At 46.2% G+C, this 18397-nt stretch overlaps 1 protein-coding gene across 1 annotated transcript in view; it reads left to right on the forward strand.

Moving 5' to 3' along the window:
* The first annotated feature begins 234 nt into the window (after positions 1-234).
* The window catches only part of TRM11 (tRNA modification 11 protein), a 121342-nt gene continuing 103179 nt past the window's right edge, over positions 235-18397 (forward strand). The window contains exon 1 of the mRNA XM_086528926.1: positions 235-639. Within this exon, the coding sequence (XP_086385052.1) occupies positions 435-639 (205 nt within the window). The 5' untranslated portion in view covers positions 235-434. The remainder of the gene's footprint in view (positions 640-18397) is intronic.

Below are 18397 nucleotides of genomic sequence, written 5' to 3' on the forward strand. Positions count from 1 at the left end.
ATGCACAACCGTCTATTGTCAGAGATAACTATGTGTCGAGATTACTACCCGTGTCGAAATTACTTTTTTCGTGACATCGAAAAAATCAACAACTCTCATTCGATTTTGATCTCACTTTTGAAGTCTACCCTTGATCAACACCCCGTGTTACATATAAACGAGGGTAGCCCTCCTCTTACACACAACCAATTTGCAACACATGTAATTCGTTGTAGAACGCTAGGTTAGCGCCAACGGGGGCCTGGCGTTCTCCCCACCACAATGTTGACAACCAATATAAGAGGGGGCCAAGTTTGTGAGGTGTGTAAGAACAGCAAGTTCAAGCAGCTTGCAAGTTGCCCATCATGCGAAATTTTTAACAGCCAAATTTGGCGCTCGCCCACGTTGCGCACCTCTCTCTCTCTCTCTCTCTCTCTCTCTCTCTCTCTCTCAGAATGTGGTACCTCTGCTATTTCCTGCATCGCCTTTTGGACTACAGGTTACCAGAGGTGGAGGCCCTGTTGAAGCTTTTTTTGAAAGACGACCCCACAGCTGGTCACGAGTTGCGCTGGAAGCAGCCCCAGCACCACCATCCCGACTCTCCTTTCTACTTCGTCAACCTTCCCTCAGAGGACATTGCGCGCTCTATTCTCTCCAGATGTAGGTTGTTTTATGCTCTCTCTCTCTCTCTCTCTCTCTCTCTCTCTCACGCGCGCGCGCGCGCACACACACACACACATTTTTTTTTTGTAAAAAACACACACACACACACACACACACACACACACACACACACACACATTCGGTTGTAAACCCGATCTACACAGGTCTCCACATCTCTTTCGGTCTCTATGTGTGTGTGTAGAGATTTATGGGGTGGCAGGGGAACGGTCAGTAGCTAGGCAGCCTTATGAGAGTGAAGAAGACATGCTTTACGTCCACAGCAAGGAATGAGATTATGAGTGTGACATCTCTTGTGGGTACGACTAAGCTTTTTACAATGACTTTTGCAATACCTGGTACAGAGCCTCGATTGAGAATTAAAAAAATTAAAGAGAAACAGGGCCTATATAGGCGAATCCGAGATTTGCCCTACTCAGCTTGGAAACCCCACACCTTGGAAAAATGGCCAAAATGCTGATAAATATGCAAACTCACCACATTTAACAGCACAAATGCACCCTGGGAAGTCCTAGGAATAGGTCCCGTCTCATGCCAGCCTATTGGATGGGCAACACTGTAGAATGCACCGTTAAGAAAAGGTATGTCTACCTTAGATATGGTTGGACATAGCCACAAAACCACCCTAACTCCCTAATTTGCTCTTGGGAGATATTGGAGAAAGTTGAAACCACCTGACATGATTGTGAACTCTAAGAGGGGGAGCTGGTGGCAACGAGACGAAGGTGGAAGGAGTCTCCTCAGACACATTGTGCTGTAGAGGGTTGAAACGGTTCCTGTGGGAATCCAATGTCGCTGGCTTGCCATAGGTAGGTCACCAGGGGGCCCTGAGTGGCGATGCTTTCCTTGATGGCGACGGCCATGTCAAAGTAACAGTGAACGGGCGGAACAGGGCCCTCTCGTTCCCGAAACACGTTCCCAGGTGGATGGAGGAGCCGGAACAGAAACGTGGATGGAACGACGTTCCATTTTCAGCCTGACTGGAACGCGGGCAGGAACGCAGTGCGGAACGGGCGGAATGCAACGGGAACGGCCGGCTGGAACATGCAATTAAAAAAATTTGGCCGTTTGAAGTTTTCAAAAAACTGGCTGTTGGGCGCATTTTGAACGTTTAGGGGGGGGGGTTGGGGGGAGGGAGAGACGGGGTATTCTCCTCTCCTATGTAAGCCCTAAGGCTCAAGCTCTTCCTCAAGCTTGAAGTTATAACCTCATGGCTCTCCCTCAAGCCAAGGCTCTCTCTCCCTCTCCCTTGGGCCTCAAGGCTTTAAGCCTCAAGGCTCAAGCCTGAGGCTCCACTTCTCCCTCACTCTCTACCTCTCGATCTTTCCATCTCTCTTGAGTCATCACCTCTCTCCCTCTCCCTTGGGCCTCAAGGTTCAAGCTCGAGGCTCCACCTCTCCCTCACTCTCCACCTCTCCATCTCTTCCTCTCCCTCAACTTTCAAGGCTTTCTCTCCATCTTCCTCTCTCTCCTCTCTCTCTCCCTCAACTCTCAAAGTTTCAAGGCTTTGTCACAAAGTGATGGAATGGCATGACCAACCGGGACAGAAGCTGCTGACGTGGACAGCTGTAGAGAACTCCGCATATTGCGTTGACATGCTGACATTGCTAGCAGTACAGATTTCTGCGTTTTGCGTTGACACATGCTGACGTTGCAACAATAAGGGTTTTCGCAATATACGTTGCAGCTTTTTGGGGCAACGCTAGTTTTTGGGACCCAATGCTTTTGAGTATGAAGCTTTTCATGTAACTGCTTTTCAATGGCCAAGGGCCTTTAAAATAAGAACCCAAGGCCACTCTTTTTCTCAGAGTTAGCTGATGAGCTACTGAGCAGAGAGGACCCGTGAGACCTTGCTCAAGCATTAATATAAAAATAAATACCGAAAGGGGCTCCAGATTTTGGGGCCAATACCTCTGGGCACGGAACTACGCCGGGCCGTGTCGACTCTATATCAAAAGTGTGATAAAGTTGTGAAGTATTTTAAGTGATTCTCTTGTGTGTCGTACAAGATTTCCGAGTTGGGGTGTCCAAGTGTGTAACAGTGGTATAAGAGCTCAGTCGATTTTCCTTCTATCGAGAAATCCGATCCTCTTACCGCGATACATGGATTCAGGTGACGAATCCCGCAAGAATCAGACGGACCCCACCCAACAATTGCGGATCGGGTGAATGTACGGGAAATTCGAATGGGCAATCGGAACAAGAGTACGGGCCTCCACGGCGTACGGAGTATGAACAAATGGAGATGCAGCGTCAACAACAGGTTGATGCCTGTGCCAAGCAGATGCTACATTATTCAAAGGATCCCCAGTACGCGAAATTTTTGACCTGGCACACTATTGATGAGGTGCATTCCTGATGGCGTACGGCCATCAATTCACGATTAAAGTCAACATTGAAGAAACCACTTGCCCTGTGGATATACACATAAGATAACTTGATGATGTGATCGAACGACGAGTCAACCAAATATTGAAGACCACGAAGCCTCTAGAGAGATGCAGAAAGGGAACAAATTACCTTGGTGTGAGTGCGCGCGAGAGAGAGAGAGAGAGAGAGAGAGAGAGAGAGAGAGAGAGAGAGAGAGAGAGAAAGAAAGAAAGCTTTATTACCGTCTTCGAAAGGCCGAACTCGACCTATGAGACAATATCATATACATGTGTTGATGCTCTAGGCATCGGAAAATGAAAAAAGGGGTACAAACTGAAATGAGCCTATAGTATGCAAGAGGGTGTGGTAGGGTGGTGCATGTGGTGTACAATGTATAGTGTGGGTCCTCGTGTCGAGGTGTGCTCACGCATCATCAGGCTCAACTAGGGGCTGCAAGGAGAGAGAGAGAGAGAGAGAGAGAGAGAGAGAGAGAGAGAGAGAGAGAGAGAGAGAGAGAGAGAGGACACCAAAAGTTAAAACGTTGTGTAGGACGAGAGGGCAATCAGCCCCCCATGACTACCATGAGCAGAAGACCTTTAATACAATCAATATGATCTCTGTGAGATGTGGAATTGGGTACCCCCCCTGCCCTATAAATAGGTGCCCAAGGGGAGGTAGGGCAAGGCCTGTTAAAATCCCCATGACCCAATAGAAAAATGATATATGGAAATATATGAGGGCGCTCGGACAAAGGTGGGCGGCCGGCCCCAAACTCGGGCGGTTGTGGACCAGGTACAACATAGACTATGGGTGGCCAGCCGGAGACATACTAGCCGTACAAGTATGCCCTACACCTGTGAAGCACCAGAGTGGTGTAAGTCTAACACCCCCTCTCAGCACTTGATGCTGAACAAATTGCATGAAGGCAAATGATGAAGATGTCTGCTGCAATGTCCACTGAAGGACAATAGTTTGGTAAACTTTGCGAGTGTAGCAGCAGTCTGGGGTGTCCCAACTGCCAAGTAATCTCCGTGGAAAGATACCGTCACGAGCAGTGTAGCAAACTGCTGTACCCCATCGATACAGGGTGAAGACACTGCATGAAGGTCCCGGATTGTGTGTGAAAACAACTCCTTGTTGTAAAAGAAGTGCCAATAGACTTGCAAGTGTCTTGCCCAATAGGATCTCTGGTGTCTGGAGTCTGGGGAAGCCCAGGAACCGTCATGAGCTGCTGAGCATGACTGGAAGCCTGTCAATGCATGAACCTGCAACCCAAGGTGGCCAGGTGGCTAAGCGGTGTAAAACTCCAAGAAGGCCAGATGTAGCAATCTGCGCCGTAAACGTCCTCCGAAACAAGGAAATCCAGACTAAACAATCTGCACTGTAGAAGCTACCGTAAGCTGCAACAATAACCGAGAGACCGCACAGACCACCATTGGATGGTGTCCTGTCAGTAGGTAGGGTAATCCAAGATGAGGGGAAAGCCATAAACAGTCTGCGTTGTGAAGGGCCTTGAGAAGAGGTGGGTAGACCAAGCTGTCTGCACTGTAATCATCCTGTAGAAGTAGGGAAGCGAGCAGTCTGCAGTGTGAATAATCTCTGAGAAGAGGAAAGGCCAGATCAATTTGTTTGCATTGTCTTGCCTGTATCTCCTGCTTCCAATCCTTCGGTGTCAACCAAAACAAAATCCACGCCAACAATGCCACCAAACCGCATCTCGGTGTGGCTCTCAGTGTGAATGAGCTGGGAGTGGCCTACTGTTCAGGTCGGGGGATAAGTCTACTGTAAGGTTATTGTTACGAGGACGTGGCAACTGCTAACCTTAGTTGTTGGTTTCTTTCCAATGATTTTTGTTAGTTTTTGAGACCCTCTTTTTGAAGTTGCAAATGGTCAGACATTGTATGGCCAATGTGAACGGTAGTTTCACTTGCAAACGGGAAGTTGGTCGGCACTGGAACTCGTAAAGTAAAAGGATGTCTAGGCTCAGTTCAAGATCATATAGGTCCCCCCGTTGCACTTAGCAAGTTGGTGAATACTAGGAAGTGAACTCAATAAAGGTACAATGTCAAGGTGGGGTCACCAAAGGAAAGTACCCGACAGCTCGGCTACATTGCATTTTTGGATGCGGTCCAAGTGGGCATTGATGGTCAGATGACCAATGGGAGTCCAACGGAAGCATCCCCTAAAATTTAGGGAACTGCTATTTTGGGTCATGAAATCTGTTCCCGTTATTAGCATCAGGGGAACATTTTATTACTCTGCTGCAAAGTCAACTGATGTACCAATCAAGAGATTTTTAAGCAGGAAGCCCAATGCGGGAAAATTGCATGTATGAGTGCCACGTGGCACTTTTTGGCCAATTTACCAAGTCTGGGAGAACAGAACTCGTAACTGACTTTTTGGAGCAGTTTTGGAGGTTGATAACTTTGATTTTCAGCCATTCTCTCCATTTTTGAGCTTCCCATGACTTTACCTAGGGCCAAGGAGCTCATTTTCAGCATTGGAAGGCATCAGACACATGTTTAGACAGTTGTTTTGCTGCGTTTTCAGCGATACACAGGTTTTGACAGCCATGGAAATCTACCCCTTTTGCATGTATTTGTTCACAGATGTATTACAGGTCAAGGGGGCACTCGATTTATGCTGGGGGGATGCTTCATTGAGAACCTGTCACAGGTTAAGAGCTATGGAGTGCTTCCTTTCCCCTCTTATGTACAGTGTGGTGCTAGGAGTGATGACCTGCACACTACACACTTCTCTCTCTCTCCCCTACGTGCAGTTATGTGATGCCCTACAAGAGGGCTCTTCATTTGACTGATGTACAACTGTGTGGTTTCATGCTTTTGTGTTGAGGCAAGAGCCTCCTTGAGCAAAAACAGCTAACTGCTACTCCAAAAGCAGACACCGGTGAGGGTGATAACCTCACCGTACACGTGCGATTTCAGCGCTGATTATGCACTGTATTTTGACTGTTTTTCAGCCATACAGATGCCAAAACCATTGGGAACAGTGCCCCACTAAGAGAGGACAGTTCGGGGAGTGTTTAGGGCTGAAAACAGGGCAAAAACCAGTAAATACAGCGAGCTGAATTTACTGTTTTTGGGCAGAAATCAGAGGGTTTATGTGAGTAGAAGCAAGTTCCAGCAGGGGAATTGGTTTCGGGCAAGTTTTGGGGTTGTTATGTTGCCAAAATTTTGCCAGAATAGGTGGTATCTAGCGGGATACAGTTAAAGGATAGGACTCTTCTTTGTAATTTACCCTCCTAAAGTATAAAAAAATACTGAAAGGGGCGCCAATTTTGGGGCCTACAGGTTGTCGGCGTCTGCTCGGGGCATTCTAGCTTCCGAGCCGTGTGTGTGCATAAGTGTTAATTCTTGTCGCAGGTTCTTTTTGCAAAGTACTCTCTCTCTGTGTGTGTCTAAAGTAAAGTAAAGAATTTCGGGTGAGAGCTAAAGTCTACCGCTCCACGGGCTGGTTTCAGTTCCGAGGGTGAGTGTAAGCAACTCTGAAGGTAGTAATCTAAATGATCAGGAGTGTAGAAGAGCAACTGCACTACCATCCAAGCCAAGCTCCGGGTGACTCCGGATGTAGTCACATAATGATGCTTGATCTTCTGCATCTTGTGGGTAAACTCTCCAAGAGAGTCCAAAGCACCGAAGTCCCACTCTAGTTTGTAGATCCAAGCAATGAACCTCTCCAAGAAGAGAGCCAGGATCATCTCCTTAAGTCCATGTAGATGCTCCTATGTAAGCAAGTGATCTGACGTGTCGAGGTCAAATGGTTAAGTGTCTGTCCACCAAAGATGGTGGCATCTTCTTTGGGAATGTTGGAATCCCATATGCCTTCTTTAAGAATGTTGGAATCCCATATGCCGATGTCACGGCCATATCTCGTGTGTCCTCCTTTGATGAGTGCATAGGTGTGTCCATAGCAAACCACAAGTCACCACCCCCTCTAGAGGGCGCAACCACCGAATGATGGCTGGAATGAATGGATCGCCCAAGAATTGTACGCTCGTAGATGATCAAGCTGATGTTGAAGATATCTTGTACTGCAGCAGTCACTGAGAGACCGCACGGACCACCACTGGATGGTGTCCTGGCAGGAGGTAGCTTCATCCTCTGTGAAAAACACAAACCATGTGGCTGCTGTCCACCCAAACACGCAACTGCGAGGTGATGAAAACGCTGCTGTCCAGCGATTTTCAGCGTGCTCGTACGCTCCCAGCATGGTCCGGAGCGGTGCAGAGGGTGTAGGAAGGGTGATGAAGCAATGGCACAGCCCTAGGTGGGCTGAAAACAGAGAAAACAACAGGTGTTTATGGCTGAAAACAATAGATCTGAAGAGGATTTTGATTGGCAATGCACCGGTTGCAAGGTTGTGTGTCGTAGGCAAGATCTGGTGAAGCAAAGCTGAGAGGAGGATTTCCGCAACGAAATTGCCCAAAAACAATAGCGCTGGAGCCTGGTAGGTCAGAAGCAAAAGCGCCAAGTGTAAATGCAAAAACGTAGGTTGAGGAGGTTTCCCCGCAACAAAAAAACGTAGATTTCCATTGCTTGCCTGGTGCATGCAAAAACGGTGGCAGATCTGTGCTCCTTTTACATAAACACTGGCTGTTGAAGCTTGGGGAGAGAACCTTTGCAGAAGCGCTGGTCCCATGGAGAGCCTGAAGCTGTTGATGCCATGTGAGTGCGCGTGCGAGAGAGAGAGAGAGAGAGAGAGAGAGAGAGAGAGAGAGAGAGAGAGAGAGAGAGAGAGAGAGAGAGAGAGAGAGAGAGAGAGAGAGAGAGAGACCAAAACACTATGTGTAGGAAGAGGGGGCGATCAATGCCCCATGACTACCATGAGCAGAAGACCCTCACTACAATCATTATGATCTCTGTGAGATGTGGAAGTGGGTACCCCCCTGGCCCTATAAATAGGTGCCCAAGGGGAGGTAGGGCAAGGCCTGATAAAATCCCGACGACCCAACAGAAAAATGATATCTAGAAATATATGAGGGCGCCTGGACAAAGGTGGGCGGCCGGACCAGGTACAACCTAGACTATGGGTGGGCAGACCGGAGACATACTAGCCGTACAAGTATGCCCTAGACCTGTGAAGCAGTAGAGTGGTGTAAGTCTAACACTTGGTTATCTGGGTCAACAGGCTTCTTTTGCAAATGCACGAAAAGCCAAGAAGCACGTACGCTTCGAGGGTGTGTCCAGCTCGTCCTCATCCTCTTCTGACAGTTCTGACAACTCTTCCTCTTCTGATTTCAGTGATGAGGACAGAAAGAGCAAGAAATGATGGAAGAACTAGAGATATAGAAAGAACAAGAAGAAGGCTAAGAAAAGTAGATCCCACCAAAGATTTCGGAAATTCTGACAGTTCTAAGGGGGATTCATCCTCTTTTAAGAGCTTGAACTCCGATGACTAGATGTTTTGAAGAGGAAGCACGTTTATAGAGCCAACCAATACGACTTTCTCGAAGATGAGAGCAAGAAGACAAAAGAATTCAAAGAAGGTGGACAAGCAATACAATTTGATACCTTTTCAGGTTTTCGAGATGCGCACAAGGCTCTCGCTTTTATTCAACAGTTTGACATAGCTTTTTCTGGAAGGCGCTACTCAGAGCACTCTAAGATTAGAAGGGTAGCATCCTACTTGAAAGGAAATGCACGGACATGGTGGTCCACTCTTCTGTTACAAAAGAAGCACCGACAAAGTGTCACTCTTCTATTACGAAAAGAAGCACCGACAAAGTGGTTAAAGTTCAAGAGACTTTCGCTCACTCAAGAGTACGAACATGACGTGATTACCGCTTGGAATCATTTTCGGATGGCCAAGGCAGATACTCTAGGTACTTATTGTGAGAGATTTTGGGATGTTTTTCTACCTGTCTCATCTTTTGAATAGATCAGTTTTAAGCAGCAAACTGAGCGATTTTGCTGTGGACTTCAAAGAGATATGAGATTACTGCTTATTACAGAAATTTGAGTCCATATAGCAACTGACGTGACATGCTAAGCAAGGGCTTCCTATGCATTCAGGTAAATTGACTTATCCAACAAAACAACTTTTGACGAATGATGACAAAAGAAGAACGAAAGATGCACGTCCTCGACTAACAGAGGAACAAAAAGACGAATACCTCAAAACGGGAAAGTGTTTTGACTGTTTGGAACGAGGGCATATATCGGCGCGGTGCCCCACAAAGGTATGAGAATGAGAACGATTGATAGACTGAAATTGGGTGAGGAGATACTCGCTTTAGATAAGATAATCGGTAGAAAATTGAAAAAGATAATGATGTGTTGACATTATTTTTTTAATGAATTTATGAATGAATAACTTTGAAATAGGAATTTCCAAAGATGACTCTAAATCATGTATGAAATTAATGTGTTTGGAAGATCTGGTTATTTGTGAACAGATTACAGGGGAAATCGAGAATGAGATCATGACGAATTTTCATATGAATGCAATCAGGAGCGCCAGAATGAACCTGATCACAATAAGAATCGTGAATTTTGATGATTGACAATGAATGATGGAATGATATTGTGGTGAGTGCATCAAGAGTTCCCGAGGGATGAGATGGCTACACAACGATAGGATGACTAGACTGAATGATTGAAACTCTGTTCAGTATGAACTCAATGTGTGATTGATGAATTGGAATTCCCAGAAATGAATCTGATTTATGAATACTCACTCACGCGATTGTGTTTGAGTGCAGGATTGAAAGACGGAATAATTGACAAAATGACTGCGACATTTCGGTCTTGAGAAATCTACGGACATGATCGCAGTAAGAACTAGTTAATCCGACATCAGTGAGGTCCAGTGTGGATCTAGATGCGATTGCTAAATGTGTTGCCAGGAATTTTGATCCTAGATCTGAATGGAGTCTATGTGATATGACTCGAATGTGATGTGAATGTTCAGTGACTGTCGCCTTTGCGTAGGTGCTGGGTTTGTGTCGTCTAGTGTGTTGGTACTTAGAGTCAGTGTCTACTGAACTGGTTTATGGCTTATGTCTGATTTTGCAGGCGTAATCGAGGGCGATTACAATTCTTTCAAGAGGGGGGTATGTCACAAAGTGATGACGTGGCATGACCACTTGGGACAAAAGCTGCTCACGTGGACAATTGTACGGAACTCCGCATATTGCATTGACATGCTGACGTGGGCAGTAGTACGGATTTCCGTGCTTTGGGCTCGCACATGCTGATGTGGCAACAATATGGATTTCTGCAATTTACGCTACAACTTTTTGGGGTAGCGCTAGTTTTTGGGACTCAATGCTTTTGAGTTTAAAGCTTTTCATGTAATTGCTTTTCAGTGGCCAAGGGCCTTCAAATAAGAACCCAAGGCCACTCTTTTTCTCCGAGTTAGCTGATGAGCTACTGAGCAGAGAGGGCTCTCAGGAGTTGTAACTTTGCTCAAGCCTTAATATAAAAATAAATATTGAAAGGGGCACCAAATTTTGAGGCCAATACTTCTGGGCACGGAACTACGCTGGGCTGTGTCGACTCTATTTTAAAAGTGTGATAAAGTTGTGAAGTATTTTAAGTGATTCTCTTGTGTGTCGTGCCAGATTTTCGACTTGGGATGTCTAAGTCTGTAACAGGCTCTCTCTCCTTCTCCCTCTCCGTCGTGTGGTGGCAAGAAAATGGTTCAGGCGGTCCCGATCTTTAGCGACTTGCCATCTGCATTCTCAGCCAAGCGGTTAGCTTCTCATGCTTGGAGCAATTGTGGGGTGTGTATAGCTACATTGCATCTAGAAAGAGGAACCGACTTGGAGTGGAGAAAGCAAATGACCTTGTTTTTGTTAGTGCAAACTTAAGAATGCTTTGCAATTCAGCATCCAAAGTGACAAACCCTTTTCTACAGTAGGAGATGGAGGCAAAGGCAAAGGCGGAGGTGCTTGGAGAGGTAGGAGGATCTACGCATGGGGATGAGCCTATGCAGGATGAGCCTCTGGATTGGGATGATATCCATGACAATCCAGGACACCACTACAGATTGGAAGGTGGGATGCTCTTCTGCCCCTATCCAGAGGTGAACATCAGGCATAAGTTATGACTCATTGCTCATTGGTTTTTGTCATTTGTTTCCTTTGCGGCCGCCGGCTTTGCCCCCTTTTTGTATTGCACCACCACATGAGTGATTGAGTCTTGACATGTCACCTAGTGACTCTTACAGTTGTTATTTTGCACTCTAGCCTCTACATATCTTTTTGTAGCTAAGAAAAGAAGATGTCGTATGGTATCTGAAAAATGTGGAATCCAAGAAAATAGTGAAGAAGCCCAAGATCAGTCATCTCGAAATGTGTCTCCATAGCTTTCATGATCAACTTGATCCTGCTGGTCCAAGAACTTGTGAAAATGAGATCGTCCACATAGACAATCACTATCGCAACCAAAGAGCCATCAACGACAACATAATAGTTGGAATTTGATGAGGTACGCCGTAACCCCAGCTTCACGAGAAACTGGTTAAGTGGGAGGTACCACTGTCGTCCAGCTTGCTTCAGTCTATACAGTGCTTTCCACAACTGATAGACCCAATCCTCCTTGCCTGGTACACAAAACCCAGAAACACACTTTTGACATCCATCTGGAAGATAGACCAATCAAAGTTGGCTGCGAGAGCAAACACTGTGTGTATGGTAGTCATGCGAGCGGTGGGAGCAAAGGTCTCGTCAAAGTCCACGCCTTGTCGCCGTGTGAAACCCCGAGCAACAAGTTTCGCCTTGTGTTTGTCGAGGGAACCATTGGCCTTGTACTTTGTCTTGAAAATCCATTTTGTAGAAACCACCTTCCGCTTATTGGGCCTAGGAACCAAAGTCCAGGTTTTATTCCGCTCTATAGCGTCCATCTGTGTTTGCATGGCACTCATCCAACAATCATGTTGGAGTGCTTCCTCCACCGAGGAAGGCTCAACTGGTGAAGCCTGAATCTAAGACATGGGTGCAAAGTTCACGAACTCTGCGCCATCATAAACTTGCCTCTCCTTGAGGCGTGCAGAACGTCGAGGCTGTCCAGGGTTTGGCGAGTCTGGTAACTTCGTGACTCCAGAGGAAGAAACCATAGAGTAAAGCCAACCAGGAACTAACTTCTCCTTGCGAGGTGGGACCGCCTCCACCCAACCGCCTCCACCCAAGGAGAACCATCATCCACATCAGTATCGGAATCTGACATGGCATGATTGGGTGAAGTAACTGGCTGTGGTGTAGAGGGTACAGGAACAGGAACATGGATAGGATCAGGTGAAGGAGGCATAGTCACAAGGGACGCGTCCCAAGGAGTGGGGATGGGGGACAGGGGACAACTCAAATGGATTTTTAGTGTAAAAAAGAGGACGGGACGGCAAGTGGGGACAGGAAGCCCAAAAATGGGCGTCCCCTGTGACTATGGTAGGAGGTGGACGAGGAGGAGGTAGGGAAGGTATAGGCTTGGATGCTGCCCCCTCTGCAGGTGTGCTGAAGAGCTCCATGAAAGTCACATCACGGCTAATTGTGGTGGTCTTGGCGTTAGGATCGTAAAGCTGGTATGCGTCAGACTCGTGAATAGCCGAGCTTCTTCGCCTTGAAGTCTAACTTCTGTCGCTTTTCCTTTGGCACATGGACAAAGGTTGGACACCCAAAAACTCGAAAGTCTGAGACCGCCCGTAGTAAGCCTGATAAGGAGTCATGTCTTGCAAAGCATGGGTAGGAGAACGGTTCTGGATGTAAACCGCCGTGTTGCACGCCTTTGCCCAGTAAACCCGGGGCAAAGAAGCATGTGCAAGCATCGCACGAGCCATCTCTATGATAGTCCGATTCTTCCGCTCAACAACTCCGTTTTGGGAAGGAGTGTAAGGAGTAGTCAGCTGGCGCTAGAAGCCCTCTGACTTGCACCACTATGCAAACTCCTTCGAGGTGAACTCACCCCCTCTATTTGAGCGAATACATTTGACGTGCAAGTCCTCCTTTTCAACCATCGTCTTCCAATTTCGAACGAAATTGAAAGCCTCCGATTTGAGCTTTAGGAACCAAGCCCAAGTGTACTTGCTGAAATCATCCACAAGCACAACCAAAAACTGTGAGCCAGAAAATGAAGGAGTGCTCATTGGGCCACATAGATCAATGTAAACTAGTGCAAGTGGTGCCGAAGCTCTGTTGGATGCCTGTTTCGGAAAGGCAACCCTGTGTTGCTTGCCCAGCTGGCAAGCCTCGCATACGCTTGATGAGGAGCGTATCGCTGGTAAACCCTCCACCATAGAGGTCCTAGTAGCATGCTAAAGCTGCTGATAACACAGATGTCCAAATCATGCATGCCATAGAGAAGAAGACTCTGTGGTCCTAGACAAAAGAGCATTGAGGCGATATAGGGAACCATCGCGCTCATCGCGTGCAAGGATAGTATCTATCGTAGAATCAGAAATGGTGACTGTGCCACTCCCAAAGTTGTCAGCTCCCTGAGAGTCCAAACTCGACACAGAGAGGAGGTTGAAGGCCATGTCTGGAACGTAAACCGTCTCCACTGAACTGAACTTCGGGTCTAAGGTAGAATGAAAGAGGGTAATCTGGCCTGTGCGAGACACTCGAATCTCATGGTTGTCACCCATAGTGACGGTCTGCTATCACAAGACTGGCACCACGTGCCAATAGGAAAGAACAGACTGAACAGACTTTTAGCACTTCAATAAAAGCAGAACTGAGAGAGAGATTCGACACGCGACACGGAGTGGCGGAATTCCACCCCAGAGAGTATTGGCCCCAAACCTTGGCACCCCTTTCGGCATTTCTTTATATTGCATCAACAAAGTACAAGCCGATACTCCAGACTTTGCACCTTCTCTAGGAAGCATGCCAGAGAATGAGCCCTAGCCTCATCTTTAAAGGCCCTTGGCCTGAAAAGCAGTTACAGTAAAAATCCTATCAAACTCAAAAGCTTCTGGTCCAAAAAGCAATGCCAAAAGCTGCTAGCGTAATTTACGAAAATCCGCACATTCTGTCACGTCATCAGCCAGCACAAAACGCGGAAATCTGTACAGCCTGCCACATCATCATGCAACGCAATTTTTGAAAAATTTGCCACGTCATCTTTTTTTTTTTTTTTTTTTTGCATGTGTGTGGGTCTTGCTTTGTTTTAATCCTTTATGTCACTTGGGGCCCCATCGAACGGGGTACTCATAAGTTGGGTGAACTTCTTCTGTTACTTGTCCTTCTCAGGGTTTAGGCTTGTCGGCCGGCATCTGTAAGTTGGCTCCATTCTTTAGGCTTTGACACGTTAGCAATTTGTTACATTTGCACGTGATCATCACCCCCTCTAGCTTCATAGCCATCAAGGAAAACTTTGGGAGTCTCTCGACCTGTATCATCAGATAAATTTTCACCTATTGGGATTTCAGCTTGATCATGAAAAGCAGCTTTATCATGTAGATCTTCATCCATAGCATCCTCGGGAAAATCACTCTTAGAAGTCTCAACATTAATCAAAACTGTAGGAGTTATCTCCTCATGTAGTCCATGTACAAGCGTATATGTAAAATCCCTGTCGATAACCTGTTCACAATCAGCATGATCCAAGCAATCTTCATACTCATGCATGTCATCCTCTGCTTCCTCTTCTGCATCCATGTTACTTAGCAATACATTATAGAGCTGTAAAGGCTCATCTGGCACCCCCTCTGAAGAGGTATACGCATCAGAAAGCTCTGTGATCTGTATGGCAAACCTCAAACTGGTCAAGAATCCCTCTCCACAATGAATATGCATGCTCCTCTTTGGAAACTTCCTTCGTGATGCGGTCCCAGAGGTTCATCATAAGAAAGGTGAAGACTCGTATGTCCCGATCCACCTACTCGTCAATATGGGCGTGAGTGGCGGTGGGAAGGGAAGGTTGAGTAGTTGAATGGGTGAAATCATTCAACCATTCCCAGAGTCGATGGTAGGCAATAATTGTGCGGACTCGTGTCCTCCACACATAATAGTTGTGTAAATCCAACTTCTTCTCCTTAGGAAACTGGGTGAGGGCATGATTGTTGGATGTAGCGTTGGCAGATGCCGAGGTAGTCACAGAAGTGGAAGTGGCCGTAGTCGCAGAATATGTAGTGGCCTCGTTCTAGGACTGTTGTTGTTGTCTCTTCTGCTTTGGAGTCGACATGTCGCGTGCTCAGAGAGAAAGTCCCAATGTAAGAAGCAGTGGAAGTGAATGTTGAACTTTGCTCAAGATGAGTGCTCCGAATTGTGCTCAAGGGTTCCTTTTACTTACGGAAGTGAGAGCCTTCCGTTCCTTTAGTGAGAGTGCAAATGATCACAAACAAAGTGGGTAAACATTTTGAATGAAGGTGTTGAGATTGAGAGACAGAGAGAGAAGAGAATACGACACCAGAATGTTGTCAAACCCTCCTCCAAGGGCCCCACTCTCTACGGCGAGAGAGGTCTATGCTATTGATTGCACAATCCTCATACAATGGTCTAAATGCAATGGACTTGCCGACGATGTCGACGACGATGATGACGACGACGGGCTGAAGTCTGAAAATGCTAGGGGATGAAATTTGCAAATCTTGTATCTGCTGAATTTTGACTCTATGTCGGTGACGACGGCGATGATGACGACGGGACGATGATGCGCTAAAAACGCAGATGTTGGAATCTGCGAATAGCGGGCTGAATTTGCAAACGCTGGCTGATCTGATCGTGCGGTGAGGATCTGCTGCGGGAAGGTGAGATCTGTGAGGTTTGGGGCTGCTATAGCAGAGTCTTAAGTGCTGAAAATGTAAAACACTGATGCTATGGGCTGAACCGTCGCCAGGAATCTGCAAAACGCTAGGTGGTGCAGCAAACTGGGAACGCTAGATGGTCTACTGGAAAACTGCTAACACCAGGCTGATCTTCAATTGCTGAAAACGCTGATGTAGTCTTGATGGCTGAAGAACGCTAAGTCCTCTTGCCGGTCTTGCTGAGAAGGTGCACTGCCAGAACTTGGTTCCCAGCTACCTCTTCACCAGAAAGTGCTAGCGCTAGCTTTTCTTATAAATTATCTTACCAGAATTGCCCTACCGAGTTTCCCAACAAATTCACTTATTAATAATAAGTGAAAAATGGCTAAGATAGGGAAAATAGGTTCTGTGCACTGTAAAATGCTCATGATGGCTACTGACTGTAATGTTGATGATCATGCTGTGTGCAATCAGAGGATATGCAACTGCTCTAAGTGCTTGGACATGCACGGCCTATGAACAGACTCACAAAAGTGCTAGAACACTTCCTAAGCTTACTTGAACCCTAGACATGAAGTAGCTTGTCCAAATGGACATAGGGCTAGATGTGCACGTGACATCCCCTCCTTTTTAAAGTGAGGTACTGGTGCCGAACTGTATGGCGTCGATGGAGATCGCCAACAATGTCTGGAATCCTTTGAAGGACTCTTCGCCGGCCCACTCCGATGCGTGGGTCATGCGATACTTGAACTTCATAAAGGTCTGCAACGCTTGCTTCTTTGGGCCGTGCCGAAAGCGACAAAAAGTTATCTGTGGCTTTTGCAATGGTCCAACTACGTCTATGGACGTAGGTCCACCTTCTTCAAAAATCATCGATCAAGAAAATCCGTGAAACCACTTCCAACACAAAAACATGAACATACCCATTCTATGTAGAGTGACTAGAAAAAGACTGTTCTTCTTTAAAGACTGTGCATGCAATGTAGATGAACAAAGAGACGGAGTGCCAAACCGTTTATCAAACATACGCAAAAAATGGAATCGAAACTTGTCATTCTGATCTAAATCTATCAACTGTGGCAAATCACAATGAAAATGCCGATGCTTGATGGTCAATCGTTCTTGTGCTCGTTCTGAGACTGTGTCATGCCAAGGAAGAGACATGGAATGTGAATTCCTTGAATGCAAACTTTTCTTCTTTTCAAGAGAGTTTCGCATACATCCGTGCTCATCCATGAGTGAATATGTGCATCGTACAATATGGCATGCCTGTGGAAAGGGAACACATTATGACAATTACGAAAATAAAGGAAACCGTCACAAATGAAACACTCGAACAATCCGTGCTGACTAATCATGCGTACACACAATATTTCCTGAGTAGGTTGCTTGGACCTAGGCTCAAGAGCCAAGATCGGTTCTTGGTGATTGATCGTATTTGCAATGAGGTTAGGTTCACTCGAAAAACCATCAACTAAGCCATCATCCTTGTGAACAACCACATCTTTATCATGCAAATCATCATCCTTGTGAGTAATCGCATCTTTATCATGCAAATCATGTGTGTATGCTTTGGAGAAGAAAAGACTGAGAGAGTCTCCTTCTCCTGATTCTTTTCAATGTTCGCCTGCACATTAGAAATGAGAGATGAAGAATGAACAACTTCCTCCCCACGAATGACAATGGGAGAGTCACTTTTGGCATTGAAAGTAAAAGTATTGGTTGCTCAATCAATGAGAGGATTAAGCTCACGAAACCATCGAATGCCTAAAAGCATATCACATCCTGAAAGAGGAGACACTACAATTTTTCTGCGGAAGGACACTCGTTGAATCGTGGATAACACTTCAAGGCACTCTCTTCTAATGAGAGAGTCCATACTGGGAGCGAAGCCCGACACCTTGAAAGGAGATGTCTTGCTAACCTCCAAGCGGGCTCTTTCGGCAAGAGAGTCACTGATCACATCATGCATACTGCGTGGATCAAACAACATGACAAAACGCTGACCTTTCACATGACCGTAAGACTTAATGAGAGACTCATCAATGGGAGGATCATGAGAAACTTGGGACACACGAGTGTTCTCATTTGTGGCATTAACAGAGGATGTGGGTTCTATGGGTTCTTTAGATTCGTTAGATTCAATCTTAGGACATGTTTTCTTTATATGACCCTTGATGTGACAATGATAACATTGACCTTCCTTAGAATAAATGACTTGTTCTTCTGACGTGATGTATCCTCCCAAAATTCCTTGTGTTGCTTTTTCATCTGCGGTGAGCTTAGGTTTAGCAAGTGTGTTAGCTTTACCCTTAAATTCATTTGGAGTGTTCTTTTCCAAAAGACTAGTGGAAGATTGATTAGAAGAGTTACCGTTCTTACCATTCTTACCGTTCTCAGGGTTCTGAGAATTCTGAGGATTCTGAGTGGTACTTTGAGTTTTGTTCTCTTTAGGCTTTCCCTTATTGTGCTTCTTCTCCTGTGCGAGAGCAATTGCTACCGCCTTGTTGAGATCTACGGGATCGAGGACTTTGACATCAAACCTGATATAGTCGTCCAACCCGAAAATGAAGCCTCTTTGCGCTTTGCATCCGATTTGCGTAATTGGGTGCCAAGCTGCAAAACACGGTTAGAAAAAGACATGACTGGGGTACCATTTTGCTTGAGA

The sequence above is a fragment of the Adiantum capillus-veneris genome, chromosome 14 (assembly GCF_014529385.1).
Source record: "Adiantum capillus-veneris isolate H3 chromosome 14, ASM1452938v2, whole genome shotgun sequence".
Taxonomy (NCBI): domain Eukaryota; kingdom Viridiplantae; phylum Streptophyta; class Polypodiopsida; order Polypodiales; family Pteridaceae; genus Adiantum; species Adiantum capillus-veneris.